General features: G+C 38.4%; 1 protein-coding gene across 2 annotated transcripts in view; it reads left to right on the forward strand.

Annotated features, from left to right (window-relative positions):
* Positions 1–16628, forward strand: part of LOC136881251 (amino acid transporter heavy chain SLC3A1) — a 90535-nt gene that overhangs the window by 52059 nt on the left and 21848 nt on the right. For both annotated transcript variants that reach the window (XM_067154010.2, XM_067154009.2), the window contains exon 7: positions 6671–6912. In XM_067154010.2, the coding sequence (XP_067010111.2) occupies positions 6671–6912 (242 nt within the window). The remainder of the gene's footprint in view (positions 1–6670; positions 6913–16628) is intronic.

The raw sequence follows: 16628 nt of genomic DNA on the forward strand, positions 1-16628 counted from the left end.
TTTCCTCTTCACCTGCTTTTTGTAGACTTTTTTTGTTTTTCTTCCTCAAAGTTCTTGCAGCATCCAACTCTCTTGTAAATCCCTTCAATTACTATTCTTGCACTTAATTTTTATCTCCTGATATTTTATTTTGCTTTTGTCTTTTTATGTCTATTCCATAATTGGTATGCTTTCTTCTTGACATTTAGTGCTTTCTTTCCTCTCTCATTCCAACATGAGGTCTCCTTTTCCTTGACTTGTCGGTGTTCTACTACATGCGCTCTCTGTAAAGCTTACAGATGCGTTCTTGGACATGTCCCATGCTCTCCACCTCTGTTCTGGGTAAGTGTTGTTTCAAACTGCCTTGGAATTTATCCTTTATTTCCATATCATTTACTTTCCACACTTTCATTTTCTTCTCTCTTATTGTGTCTGTTCTCAAGTATGCCATAAACTCATCTGTTACTGGCAGTGTAGAATACGAGAGATGCAAATGCAAGAGAATATGCCTTTAGGCAAAATATGACTGCAGAAGCCATTCAAAGTGCTGTGACAGTACTGTATGCTGGTCCAACAGCTGGGTGGTTGTTCCCTCAAAGATGGGAATAATAAAATATTACTTCATTAGAAAAAATATTAGATAGAGTACTTTACTTCAAAATCCTTCATAAAAATTATTTGTATAGTATTATTAAACATGTACAAATGTAAAAGATCCACCAATTCAATACACTTTATATTCAGATAAAATTATTACCTTACAGCAACTACTACGGTAGTACATGTTTTGTCCACTTAGCGGACAACTTCAGCTAATATCATCAGTTCTAAACCATTAATGCTAAAATATTAAAAGAACATTGGAATTAAAATCTATGGGAAACTAGTGCATGACTCATTAAAATCTAAAACGAAACATCAAATTAAAATATGAATAGAAAGTGCATCTATCAAGTCGTAAAATCACATGTTCTGGCAAGCCAATCACTAAAGTCTTTAAATTGTTCTTTGTGCAACCTCATCAAGAAGAATGTACACAGACATAACAATGAAATTACATTAAAGACAAAATGAAAACAAAACACAATTACTTACCATGAGGGCAGTAGCACAAAATACAACGTGTGCAGGGCCAAAACATGGAAGATAAAGGGCAGGATCTTGATACTAACACTTGAAGGGTTGCCAGGTCAATATTACTAGCTACTAAATAAGAGGCAAGATTAAAATTAAATGAAAGAATTTTACTTAATAAATAAAAAGTGAAATTTCATAATTTTTTATATGCAGTTTATATATACTTTCTTTTGAAACCCAAAACGCAATGAAAATTAAAATGAGAAACAATATTTCATAATGAATTTTGAATTAGGATAAATGAAGCTGATATCAACAAAGGATTCTTCAAATAATCAAATATTGGAAAACTCAAAACTGATACCATTAAATAAAATTGTCAATAATGTTAACTTAAAGTATAGAAAGATTAAAATATTTAAAAAAGGAAAAATTTGTTGCAACCAGAATATTTCAACGATAAACTCTAGATAATTGCTACACAGAAATTCATAAAAAAAATAGTTGGGTGATCATCAGTATGCGGGCCCGCAACTACTAATACTGCTTAAAATTGAAATTTGCTACACTACCAATACAAATAATTACAAGGCACACGCAAAGTCACATACACCAAGAAGATAGTGGCTCCAACCCAGAATAAAAATCACACAAATTAATTAAACAAGATTAAATCACAATAAAATTATAGTGGAAAGCAAATCCAACTAAATGAGGAATATCAAGGGAAAAATACTATAAACGTTCCCACATAATAACAGAACACGGACCGGGCGAGTTGGCCGTGCGCGTAGAGGCGCGCGGCTGTGAGCTTGCATCCGGGAGATAGTAGGTTCGAATCCCACTATCGGCAGCCCTGAAGATGGTTTTCCGTGGTTTCCCATTTTCACACCAGGCAAATGCTGGGGCTGTACCTTAATTAAGGCCACGGCCGCTTCCTTCCAACTCCTAGGCCTTTCCTATCCCATCGTCGCCATAAGACCTATCTGTGTCGGTGCGACGTAAAGCCCCTAGCAAAAAAAAAAAAAATTAATTAAAAAAAAAACAGAACACAGAAGCACACAACAGAAGCTACCAGTTACCGACGCCAAGCCATAATCCCATGATAGGCATCAAAGCCACCAAAATTAAAACGTGTCCATCAGATAAGATGAGATGACACAATACGTAATAATAAACAAAGGCAAGGAACCCCAAACAATGGGTAGTATGTGACAAGAAAACGTTAAGAGAATAGCATATATTAAGTTAAATATCGACCAGCAAATTTCAATTTTTCGCAGAATTGACGTTATCAAAAATCATCGTATTAATAATTTATCCAATAGGTGATAGTACGAAATTACATTCGCTTTTGTTAAACAGTTTGCCTACAGCTTTGATAATTTAGAATGGCGGGGGTTTTGGATTACAGGTCAATAACATCTTTCCCCTCCCCAATGTTGATGGAAGGTTCCACAGCGCTCCAGCCGCTCCGCCCTACATCTCCCTCCCCTCTCCACTCTATAGTCTACTCGATTTAATCATCCAATAGGAGAGATCCACATCGCTCTACAAGGCCCCTCCCTTTCTTGCCCTCCCCTCTCCACGCGCAGTGTGGCTCACCACAAACTTTCCATGACCACAGTCCTGAAATAGTATTTGGTGACAACGGACTTAACATCGGCAGTCTAGATAAATACGTAAGTTTTTCATCATATTAATAATTGTATATATTTTATTTTTTGTCATTACTGTTTCATGCTATCACTAATCTCTCTATCATTGACAAGTTTACACTACGTAAACAATACTGTACATATATAAGCTTGTTTTTAAGTGATTTGATAGAATCTGAGGATGTTCTTGTAGAACGAAACATGTCATTCTTTGTATGTTAGTGTGTGTTTTACAGATATGTTTATAGTGTTTTAATTTACATTGTATTTGCTGTGTGGTTGACAGACTGAAAAGCCTTTTGTCACATTACGCTAAGATGCGTACATGAGGTGTCATTAATTAAAGTCCCGAACAATGCAAATAACGATCACATACAAATAATTAGCCAGCAAACGCAATAGCAACACAGTAGAAGGCAAATTCAAACAACGAAGAAAAATTAGGGAGGAAAATACACACCGAAATAAATAACAGAATAAAAATAATAATAATAATAATAAAAATCACGACAATAATAATAATAATCCCAAAGAATGAGTAAACAAATAAGGTACGAACGACAACACAGTAAGTTTAAACAACTCTTACAAAATACAACCTCATAGACGCATAATTAGCGATTCCAAATTCCCACACAGTTTAGTTACATAGCTTTTAAGAATTTGGTCCAAACCGATACAAGGTTTTAAAAATGTTTTTACGGTTGTTTAACAGACGTTGCCAAAAGGGTGCGTTATGATGTTGGTCAAATCCACGATAAGATCGCTCACTTTTAATCCATGGTCATACGAGATCACCAGAATTAGGTATAATTTTCAGTACTTACTTTAGTGGAGATATATATCCAGTATAAGAACTTACATGACTAGTACAAGTGGCATGTCAGTAAACAGCTAACACACACACACACACACACACACACACACACACACACACACATGAAGTTTTCTTCTTACACGAGTGCAATAAATATGGGTTGGAGCACAAAACAAAACAAAAATATATATACAACAGGACCAAGGCATTGCCCTAGCTTCTTCACACTCATCCAGGAGAGTCACACTCCATTTCTAACACACTCCGACTACGGCAAGATGTCTTTTTACGCGCGCGGCTTAACATAGCCATGCCATGTTGGATGGTGGAACTCACCAGACTGCTTCCTCTCTCACAGAGGCGGCGGAAGAGAGAAGCTCCCAGCATTCAAAGTCCCCACTGTGCAAGCAGGCAGCAATCGATCGATAATCCAGCGAATCAGAAAGATCCAGCAAAGACGTAATAACGGGAGATACCGTTTTTAAATTAAATGTGCATGGTAAATTCCACTTTTAGACAACAGTTCCGAACAATGGGTGATAATGTTAGATGACGTAGACATGCCAAATAAATAAATATTCGTAGATGTTTTCATATTACGCTTTGATGTGTTGTTACACAAGGTCTTGATGTGGAGAGATCCAATTTATGTGTCACATATAACAAAGTGCACAAAAAGTTTAAAATTAGGATATAGATCTTCCTTTGGCATGGATTAGTCTTATTTAATGTTGTGATGAACTTCGACAGAAACCTTTTGAATATTGAGATCTTGCTATTGACAACTGAGGTTTAAAAACAAAGAAATATATCCAAATTAATTAAAGACTAAAGACAGAGAACCTGAACAGGAATTTGGAAGTTAGGTGACGGACTAACTCTCCGCTGGCCCCGTTGGAACTTGGATTTGGATCTGTCCGTTATTGCACTGTGGACACTTTCTGTAAAATCTAAATTTATGTTTCTTTTAAACTTTTTAACATTAGCCTATATATAACATAGGTATGTACTGTATAGTTTTACCTTTATTTTGTACCTCTCATTAAACATTTTTTATTCATGCATTACATCTTGATTTGGTCTTTTTTCTATGTTATTGAAGTTTTTGTAATTAGAGGTAATTAGTATGAATTACTGGGGCTCTACTGTAATTGGCAGTTAAATATATTTACATCCCTATCAGTGTATTGAAAATATCTCCTAGCCGGGCTGAGTGGCTAAGACGGTTAAGGCGCTGGCCTTCTAACTCCAATTTGGCAGGTTCAATCCTGGCTCAGTCCGGTGGTATTTGAAGGTGCTCAAATACGACAGCCTCGTGTTGGTAGATTTACTGGCATGTAAAAGAACTCCTGCGGGACTAAATTCTGGCACCTCGGCGTCTCCGAAGACCGTGAAAGTAGTTAGTGGGACGTAAAGCAAATAACATTATTATTATTATTATTATTATTATTATTATTATTATTATTATTATTATTATTATTATTGTTACGGAGGTATCCGTGGTAGTTAGAGGTGAAAGAAGGTGCGGGCTGGAATAGGTCTCAACTACAAAAGTTTGAATTCAAATTTCAACAAGGTTATATTTTCAAAACTTAACAATGGTAACATAAAATTTTGAGCGTACAACAAATAACAACAGTTAAATCAGGTACATAGCAACTTTACAAATTCTGGGCTATAAGCCCCAAAGTATGAGCTCCCAGCTCACACCCACAATTTAACAAAGGGCAGAAAACCCCTTCATTACATGGAGCTCTTGCTCCCGCTTAATAATGTCAGGCCTCCTAGAGGCACCTTGCAAAATACCAGAAAGAGCTGACCTGCTTTCGATTTTTTACAAGCCTTATCAAAGGCCACAACAACCCTTACTCCTAACTGCCCTCAAGGCACACATACAGTGAAACAGGGGTATCTAATACCCAACCTACAGGGCCTTTGCCTGAAGAAAACAAAACATCAGGATGAGTTACTGGCCCAAAGTACAGAAAGAACTGGAGGCGTGAACTTGCACTCCAAAATACACCTTTTAAAACCTAAGTGGCTCTAGGCCGATACACAGGGGCTAGTCCCAAGCTAGGGAGGTGACTTGTACGAGAAAACTTTAATACATTAAGGAAAAGAAGAAATGGTTATAAAAACGTGGTCACCTCAATTTCAAAATGAAAGGGAGTTCGAGAGGGTAAAGCACTCTCTATCCCCGCTTTACAGTGAAAGAGATTTGTAGTTTTCACATAGACAGAAGAGGAATTTACATTTTAAAGTGGTAGGTCACGTATTAAAGGTTTTGAACCCTCCCCGAGAGTTAAACTGCTGAGCTAGCAAGAAATAAGGATGCTAAAAGGCCATTACCTTGTTGAAGATCTGCTGTCTGAAGAACGAGGCGCTTCCCGCCCCCTGCTACATATTCACCCACTGAGTTAGATGTTATACTAGTGGCCAGGAGACAGGAAAATCAGCAGTTTTTATACCCTCGTGGAAAATTCGAGACCTTTCAAGAATGAGTAGACACACCCCCTCAACTTTATTGGATAGCTTAGAGCTACATATCCATATCGAAGAAGACATACATGATTGGCTGAAAATTAATTAAAGAAATTTGGGATTGGCTAAGTTCAAAACTGGCGGAAGGAAGGATTAATATTGCCAACCCAAAAAATAAAAGAACAAAATTTAGTAAAGACAGCAACTTTTGAATACAAAATTTCTTCAAGAAAGTTCATTCCTTCGCGCCAGAGTGCGTAATCATAGTTTATTAGTAGAGACATCTGTTAGAGAATATCCACACTTCTTGATCACTAAAAAACAAAAGTAAATCAGAAACACTCAGTGACATCTTCTGATAAACCGTAGAGTTAGTTCGGTTTTTAAAGTTCAGGGTTTCTCCTGTAGAGTAGATTAAATTGGCACAAGATTTGAACTTGCGTCGTAGAGGTGTACCGCCCGGTACAATTATTATTATTATTATTATTATTATTATTATTATTATTATTATTATTATTATTATTATTATTATTATTATTATTGAAAATAAATCTTAATGGTTTCTCTTGTGTCACACACAGTTTTATGGCATGTTTCAGGTTACCACTCGTATTAACTTCGCCCATTAAAGTTATATTTTCTGTTTCCTCTGTTGTAGCATCATGATCTGCATCACCCTCCTCAGCTAGTTCCCATGCACTGGAACTCCAATCCTCGTGGTCATGGCTTCACTTCCATTGCAGTCCTACCATGGATTGCTCATTCTAGCTCGTTGTCCTTTGTGGAGTCTGGCAAACAGGACATCCTGAGGATGGTGGCCAAACTTAGAGAAACTTCACCATCGATCTACATGAATGGAGTCTTCAAGGAGAGCATGAACATCCCCAACTGTGATGTCAGGTAATGTCTGTTAAAATACGGACCTCCTGCCTCTTGCTGTCCGCTTCCTTCTCACTCCCTTTTAGCACCTGGTGCCCAAACACATCCCGTTTTCTCCTCTCTTTTTACTTTTAATATATACTTTCAATCCTGAGAAACTGATTCTAACAGATCTTTCTTCCTGCATCTGTCAGCACATTTTCTACATTAAAAGAAATCTCTTAATTTTATAATGGCATAGCATATGTAAAAATCTAGTCATTTACTACCCGGGCTCGTATGGAGCCGAAAGCAGTACCACCATGAGTCAGTGTACTGAAAATGAGCTTGTTTTCTGCATCGGAAGTTGTGTTTGTAAGTGCGTTGTTCTCTGCTAATACCAAAATGGAAGATTTACATGAACAGCATGTTTGCATCAAATTCTGCTTCAAATTGGGGTAAACAGCTTCAGAGTGTTTTGAAATGCTGAAGATGGCTTTTGAGGAGTAGGCTATGGGATGTTCCCAAATATTTGTATAGTTTCATGGCTTTAAGGAGGGCAAAACATTTATTCATAATGGTGTTGGCCAGTGTTTGTTTCAGTGTCGGGAGTGATCACAAAAGTGCATCAGACTATCACCGAAGATAGTCGTTGAACCATTAAGAAGTAAATGCACTAATGAGAATCAGTCATGAAACCTGCCACAAAATTCTAACAGAAGATTTCCAGTAGTGTTTTGTTTGTGCTCAGAGTCCTGAATGATGACCAAAAGCAACAAAGACTTGACATTTTGCTAGCAATGACTGCACCTTTCTTTCCAATATAATTACAGGTGACAAAACTAGGGTTTACGTCTCTGACCTCAAAAATAAACAACAATTCAGTCAATAGAAAAGCGTAGGGTCACCTCGACTGAAGAAAGCGAGGCAAGTCAAAAGCAACACAAGTGCATGTTGATTTGGGGTTTTTATAATCAGGTAGTAATTGATTTCAGACAGTGGTCAGAAATTCAAACTGAATCACTGTTCGTTTTGAACATGCTGCGAGAAAATGACTTCCAATATTGGCTGCGCCACTGTCTAGCCTCAAAAAGGGACCACATTGAATGTGATGGAGGCCAAAGGTGCACAGTGAACTGTTTATGAGACCAGTCTGGGAATTTATTGACGTGATCTCATTGAATAAAGCAGAAGCATAGTAGCCTTGAGAGCTTCTCACAAGACAGCCAAGATTCAAATCCTGGCAAATTCAAATGAGATTTTTTTAAAGGAGTAGTCACTTTCAAAAAAAAAAAAAAAAAAAAAAAAAAACTTTTCACAGCTGTAGATCTAAAAATCACAGGAATAGAACCAGCTTTTGGATGGTTCTATTTCTGTGATTTTTAGTAGTCCCTTTTCGCTGGTTTGGATTCTACTACAAGATCCCATCCCATCGTAACGAGAGATTTCGCCACTGCAAATTATGTGGTTTCTCACCAAAATCATCATCAGACTAATATTGCAAGTAAAATTTGTTGTCTCTTTTGTATTTCAAAGAATTCCCTCACATTTATGCACCTAATATGCCTGTTTAAACAAATGTGTTGGGTGCACGGCAAACGGTGGGTTCACACCCTACTGTCAGCAGCCCAGAAGTGTTGTGTTTATGATTTCCCATTGTTTATACCACACAAATGTCAGGGCTGTACCATGCTCAAGACCATTGCAGCTACCTTCCCTTTCCTTACCCATCACCGCCAAAAACCTAGATGAAATAGTGTGACATACAAGTAGGAAAAAAATCTTCTTGTACTGGTAAAAATTGTGATAATTTTCTTACTTTTTTTGTTGTTGTTGTGCCAATTGACTGGCTGACTTTGCAGACAGTATCGGTAAGTTTTCTGTCATCATAGTATGTAGTGAAATATATGTTCATTAAGGATATATAGGGTGGATGAAAAATGGTGTCCAGGCCATGACAGTTAAAATGAGGGTAGGAACCTATCCTCTTACCAGCAGTGATAATCCAGATTCAAACGGGGCAAATAACATAATGTCATTTGGTTCTTCTTCTGGGCTGCGCCGTGTTGTTATTTTCTGTATCTTCCATACAGTTTTAAGACATTCGAATACATTGCAGTATTTTTTGTCAAGGCGACTGAAATATCCCTACTCGATCCGAGGTAATCAGTCTCCCAGGCAGAAAACAACACAGTTCAACCCGGAAGGAGAACTAAATACAAGGTGCGTTCCATAAATAATGTGACCAAATTCATAAAAAACCATTTATTGAATATATTCGTACAAATAATCAAAAATCTTCAAAATAGCACCCTCTTGCGTCGATACACTTCTGGAGGCAGTGTTTCCATGCCTGGAAGGCCTTTTCCGGAATGTCCTTTAGCGCCGATGTAACATGCGCCTGGATTCTTTCAATCGTGTCCCAATGTTTTCCTTTCATGACTCCTTTTAACCGAGGAAACAAGAAAAAGTCAGCGGGAGCCAGGTCAGGACTGCAGGGAGGCTGGGGAACCAATGGGGTGTTGGTCCAGGCCAGGAAGTCGTTGACAATGAAGGCGCTGTGACTTGGCACGTTGCCGTGATGAACTTTCCCCGTGTCCTTGATGTCGCTTCGGCAGCGCGAGACCCTCCTTTTCAGTCACAATGCGGAAAACGGTTGTTTTTGCCATGTTTAGAGTTTGTGCTATCAATTGATGGCTCAGCCGTCTGTCAAACAATCGTGCACACACGTCACATTTTCGTCGACTCGTGAGGTTGATGGCCGTCCACTGCGAGGTTCGTCGGTGATCTCCTCTCGGCCCTCCATGAACGACTTGTGCCATCGGAAAACTTGTGATTTGGACAAGCAATCAGTCCCAAAGGCCTGCTGAAGTAATGGAAACGTTTCAGTGGCGGACTTCCCAAGTTTAACGCAAAATTTGATAGCGTACCGTTGCTCTACAGAACGATCCATTGTGCCGTGTTACATGAACTCAAAACGGGCTTGACGGAAACGCACGTCCTGACTCTCCGGCAGCTCGCTGCCGAATGAGACAAAGAGCGTTTGAAGCTAACACCCCCCTCCACCTAGCCCAGCAGGTTAGAACACGCTGCGGTGTACAGTTGCATCAGCAAAAAATTGGTCACATTACTTATGGAATGCACTTTGTACCTGGGAGCTTCACTTCTAAGAAACATAACGTCATTTTGGACAACACTATGTGTCTAGTGGTCATGGTGGATTGTCAGATTTTTTGCACGAATACAGTAGTTCCTTCTTTCGCACTGTCATTCAATGTAAAAGTCAAACTGAGACCAAGCAGAATGACCTTTAGATGAAACTACTTCACCTTATTTTTCCTGGTAGACTGAATGTTAGAGAGTTGGTTCTTATCCTGTTGCCCTTTATCATCGCTGATTGTTATTGGACGGCATTTTTACTCTACCCTGTAAAACAGCTGCTGCTGTAGTAATAGTTATTGGATCATGTAATACTTGTGTGATGTTCCTCTACCTAGAAACATTGTATGTATATTATTGTGTATAGTAGAGCAAACTGCTTCAGCACAATTTTCCTGCATGAATTACAATTTAAAATCTCATAATGAGGTTGGTGTATTATTTGTTAAGGGACTTGAACTACAAACAAGTTTCTGATATTCACCAAGTTTTAGTTTCAAATGATTAAATTGTTCATTTGGTTCTATTGAAACTTCTCCATTTTCTAAACAAACTGATTTCCATGAATATGTAGAGAAATCTTCATTCTTTACATTGGCAGTATTGTCATATCAAACATAGTTGCAGACAAATCAAGGCTGCCTTGGCTCGCACCTTCGCCTGAAGGCAGCTTCCCTTCAGTATACTGTAAAGAAAGGTCTGAATTGCTGTGGTGAAATAAAAAGGCAGAGAAAAGTATTCTCGTACTCTAAGACTTTTATCACAAATATTATAATAATATTTATAGATCCACCTGTTCAATAGATACAATACAATCCACTATTTCTTGTAGTTAAAATTTATACATAATACTTAAAAGTCATAGGTACATTTTTCACCCTTTTTTTTAATGAGCATTATCAGCCTATATCAATCTTAAAGTTATTGGATATGGGATCTTTCTTATCTTATAAACTATAGAATAAAATGTTAAACAATGATCTCATAAAATGTTATACTATAACATCTAAAATGAGGATAATGCACAGAAAGTGTGTTAAAAATACTGTAAATGAACAGTTTTGAAGATTATAACGTGGTTAATCTCGAATATTTGAGCTTTTAAAACCAAAATGGATCCTCTTCTTATACACCATTAGGACTGTGACAGCCTCGAGTGTGAAAGCACAATCATCCAAGGGGGATATTTGTTCCACTCCCATAACGTGAGTTCAAGATAGTAAGATCAATGTGAGTTATTAAAAAAAAAAAAAAAATTAAAAAAAAAATTTTAAAAAGGGGGGTGAAACATGTACCTATGACTTTTAAGTATTATGTATAAATTTTAACCACGTGAAATAGTGGATTGGATTGTATTGTATTGAATAGGTGGATCTATAAATATTATTATAATATTTGTGATATACGTCATCTTCAATACAGAACCAAAATGAGAATAGTTACTTGTAACTCGTAAGACTTTACCACAGATTAACACCTACTGGGCCACTACTCATCTCTGTAATAATTATACATATCTACATCAATCATTTACAGGTGTATAAAAGTTATTTTTCGAGACCAAGCAAGTCAAGATTGAATGTTACACAATACTTTGCTAGTATTTCAAATTTACGGAATAATGTTTTGTGATGAGTGGACATGAGTGTCATCAAGCTTTTCATCGCAGACTGATTTTAATGTGTTTCCTCTCTTTTAGATGTCTTTGTATATTCCAAAGTTTTATTTATGCCAACTTTATGTCTGAAATTTCTGGCCGTACCGAGAATGAAACCCGGGCCCCCAAGGACGACAGCTAATAGCGCTAACCGTTACACTACAGAGGCGGACATGCGCTAATATTGTGATGATAATATAACGAATTATTTCACATCCTGCAGTGTTGTTCCTTTCTCAATAATGTCTGCATTTATTTGGTCCAGCCACTTTCTTCTGGGATGTCCAACAGGTCTCCTTCCAGGTAATGCCATTTCCAAGTATTGTCTGGGGGTTCTAGTCTCTTCCATCCTTTGCACATGCCCAAACCATTTCAACTGTGCAATGCTCAGTCTTTCTTCCATCGTACAGGTCACTTGCATGTCATTTCTAATGCACTCATTTCTAATTCTGTCTCTTCTTATTTTTGCGTAGCAGATCGTAAAAATCCATATGTCATGATTGGCAGGAGGTAAGATTTGAACATTGTTTGTCTTTTATGGGAACTGCTTTGTCCCACATTAGATTTTGTACCTGATAGAAGAACGTGGAACCTTTTGTCACTCTGTTCTGGATTTCCAATTTAGCAATCCCCTGGTTCGATACAGTACTTCCAAGATAGCTGAAGCTTTCTACACATTCAATTCTCTCTCCATGAAGTTTGAGGTCACATTTGCTGAGTGTTCTACTCAATTTCATTGCTACTGTTTTCTTCTTACTCACAGTTAACTTATATGTGGAGTGCCATACGAGTGTGTAATGTCATCCGGAATTGAGTACTCGATTCTGCGCTAATCCGTACACAGCTCGCGCACAACACTACAGGATAATCAAGCTAAACATTTAAACTCCGATGTATTTGATGCAATTTTGCTGAGAATTATGAAGATTATTAAATAAATAGTTTTACAGTATTTACATTTTAATTTGGAGCACCCAGCGTCTCAGTTACGTATTAATATTATGAACCTAACATATGTCTAGGTTATGTTAGCCGGGTGGCCTGTAAAAACGGCAGGGTGGTGCGCCCATTAAAAAGGTCCTAGGGAGAACACTGTTAGTGATAGAATTTAATGCTACCTGTTGTTTTGTATTCATTTTACCACTCGCGCCACATTCCAAGGTATCTACATATATGTATTACAGTTCTTTGATAAAGGACAAGTCCTACATTAAACCTGGATCAGATGATCGTACTGCATCCCTCTATCTTACGCGGCATGACAAAGCGATGTTGTGAGCGACGTGTAGGGAAAATTAGAGTTGTTATATAGCCCAAAAGTTAAATGGGTTCTTGAACTGACCAATCACAAACCGAGATTACATCATGGAAGGAAAGGAACACAGAACATGATCTGATGTAACCCTGTCACATAACACTCTTGAATAGTCCATAGATGGAAAGTTAAGTAGTTATTTAAATTTTTAACACAGTAGGACACTCAAACATCACATAGCTGGTTTCCATAGATTACGTGTGATGAACTAATGCAGAATGGAGGTGTCTGATGGTACCACTTTTCTACAGTGAAGAGACTGGATAATTAAAGAATTCAGAATGTTAAGTGAAGGGCCATTACAGAACTGAAAGGCATTATGTCAAAATATGCCCTTTTTCTCCCCCCATGTCGAGATACAAGACTGAGCCATGGACAGTGGTGGAGAATGGAATTGTGTTAGGCCTCTCCTTGTACTAGCAAACAATGCATATGGAGGAGAAAAACATCATGACTACTTGTTTTCAGTGCTGTAATTTGTTACATAATTCATTTACAGGGTGGCGGCACTTCTATGTCCCGCACTTTTCACAACTGCGTGCATGTGCTGCTGTTTCAAACAACAGTAATTACACCGGGGATAAATCATTGTTAGTGCTCGAACTGTAATCTGTGTTTTCTCTGCCATCAGTTATCAGAAATCTTCCCAAAAAGGAAAAATGAATCTAATCCCAAACTGGGCGAGTTGGCCGTGCGGTTAGAGGTGCACGGCTGTGAGCTTGCATCCGCGAGATAGTGGGTTCAAATCCCACTGTCGACAGCCTTAAAGATGGTTTTCCGTGGTTTCCCATTTTCACACCAGGCAAATGCTGGGGCTGTACCTTAATTAAGGCCACGGCCGCTTCCTTCCAACTCCTAGACCTTCCCTATCCCATCATCGCCATAAGACCTATCTGTGTCGGTGCGACCTAAAGCCACTAGCAAAAAAAAAACTAATCGCAAAAGAATGTGATTAAGAATGCTATTATGAAAGGTTTGGAATACATGAAATATAGTGACCAGCATGTTAGTGAGATTTTTTTTTTTTTTTTGCTAGGGGCTTTACATCGCACCGACACAGATAGGTCTTATGGCGACGATGGGATAGGAAAGGCCTAGGAGTTGGAAGGAAGCAGCTGTGGCCTTAATTAAGGCACAGCCCCAGCATTTGCCTGCTGTGAAAATGGGAAACCACGGGAAACCATCTTCAGGGCTGCCGATAGTGGGATTCGAACCTACTATCTCCCGGATGCAAGCTCACAGCCGCGTGCCTCTACGCGCACGGCCAACTTGCCCGGTTTAGTGAGAAAAGAACAGGAGAAGATTACAGGTTGGTAGTAATATAAACATGCTGTTATATGCCAGCCCCATGGTAGCCCCTTTCGCTACTTCCAGGAAGGGGCTGGTGACTCAGTCGACCTGGAATCTCCCAACTGGCCTTTCCGTGTATTGTTCTCGTCGGCCGGCTTACCTGTGAGTTCCTTGGAGATTCAACGGGAATGTTCTGCCTCTAGCCACCTCGCGAAAATTCTGGCTCAAAATCACCCAAGCTATAAAAAGAGAGGCTAACCGCAGACAGTGAATCGGTGAAAAGATTCATTGTGTTAGGGTTCGGTGGCTGGGCTGAGGGCGACAGAGGTGTTGGCTGTCACTAGTGTCCCACCAAGGTCTGAACCAGGAGCTGTTGTTGTGGTGTCGGAGTGTCCAGTGAGTAGATGGGGTGGAGACGACGGAATGGAAGATGTGTACTGCCTGAGAATACTTGTGTATTTCGGTGAACTGAGGATTGCCGTGAGTCAGCGAGGATAAATGGACCTGCGTTAATGTTCGCTGTTTTGAGTATCGTCCTGCTGTTGAAGACTGTTGAGCTGTTTAGTTGTTCACTGCGTGTGACTTTGTGAATTAGTGGACTGTCTGTGGAGTCAAAGCAACAGACAGTCGTCGCGTGTCTAGTGGCCCGTAGCCCTGTGTTCAGATCCAGCGGTCTACACACAGTTGTTGTATGAGGTGACTGGACTTACATAAAATCAGCTTCATGGTCCGTATCGCACTTCAATAGATTCACAATTAAGTATTTATTTATTTTCCACCTAGTCGATACAATGATTGCTTAAGGCAATTTTTAATGGTCAAAAGTGGTACATGTTTCGTATATTATCAACATCTTCGGCCACATAACACTGTTTAGATGAAAAATATATAAAATTGACAAAGTAATGCTTTAGAGGAAGTGTCCTTAAAATTAACATAAGATTGACAAGATTAAAACAAACAAATAACTCAAGAGAAAATATATAAATTATTTCTACAATAGAAAGCAGTCGTATAATTTTTAATTTATAAATTGATCTTTTTTCATGAATTATTAAGAAAAGAATATTTATTAGGACAATTTCTCTATGGAATATACTTAAAATATTTCTGAACAATCGATGATGAGTAGATGACGATCTTATATAATTCACGACATGAGTTACAATTTTCATGACCGAGCTCGATAGCTGCAGTCGTTTAAGTGCGGCCAGTATCCAGTATTCGGGAGATAGTAGGTTCGAACCCAACTATCAGCAGCCCTGAAGATGGTTTTCCGTGGTTTCCCATTTTCACGCCAAGCAAATGCTGGGGCTGTACCTTAATTAAGGCCACGGCCGCTTCCTTCCCACTCCTAGCCCTTTCCTCTCCCATCGTTGCCGTAAGACCTATCTGTGTCGGTGCGACGTAAAGCAGCTAGCAAAAAAAAAAAAAAAACAATTTTCATGACATGATCGAACTTTAAAACCTTTGCGCATAAAGCTTCGTGGTGAATAATACAATGATAAGAAAGAAATTTTGGAAATGATTCATCCTTAGCACAAAGAGAAAGAAATCCATTATATCTACCAGTCATAGACGGTGCCACATCTGTTGTCATAGCGACAAGCTTTGACAGTGGTAAGTTACTCTCTTTGGTGAATTTAACGAAAGCATTAAATATGTCTTCTCCCCTAGTGCATCCATGAAGTGGCAATAGCTTGACAAATTCTTCCTTTACTGTAAAATCATTAAAAACCATTCTAGCAAATACACACAACTCAGCAGTGTCAGACATATCAGCACTTTCATCAAACTGGAGTGAAAAATGTTCACACGATTTCAAATCCTGATGTAACTGAGATTCCATATTATTAGAAATCTGTTCAACCTGCCTAGCAACAGTTTGGTGATACAACTGAAGTCCTTTGATTGAAGATATCAATTCAGATTTATCTTTGTGAGATTCGAACAGAGATTCAGCGGCATTTAGCATAGCTTCTTTCACTACTTCCCCATCAATGAAAGCTTTTTTCCTTTTAGCTAGGACGTAACAAACTTTGTAAGAAGCTATTGTCACGTTACGCATTTGCTGAACTGGCTTCTTAAACGCACATTGTTGCAATGCTAATTTAGATTTTAGGTCTTTCACTTTGTGTTTTCTTAGTTCAGAATTAACAGCAAATTCACTGTCAAATTTTTTGTGATTAGTCAAAAAATGTCGCTGTACATTACTTCTTTTAGAAACAGACACGCTAGCATTACACAATAAACACACAGACTTTCCTTTGTTTTCAATAAAGCAATACTGGTCCTCCCATTCACTGTTAAAGTTATAATTTCTTTGCCTTTTAGCCA

The sequence above is a fragment of the Anabrus simplex genome, chromosome 9, assembly GCF_040414725.1.
Source record: "Anabrus simplex isolate iqAnaSimp1 chromosome 9, ASM4041472v1, whole genome shotgun sequence".
NCBI classification, from domain to species: Eukaryota; Metazoa; Arthropoda; class Insecta; order Orthoptera; family Tettigoniidae; genus Anabrus; species Anabrus simplex.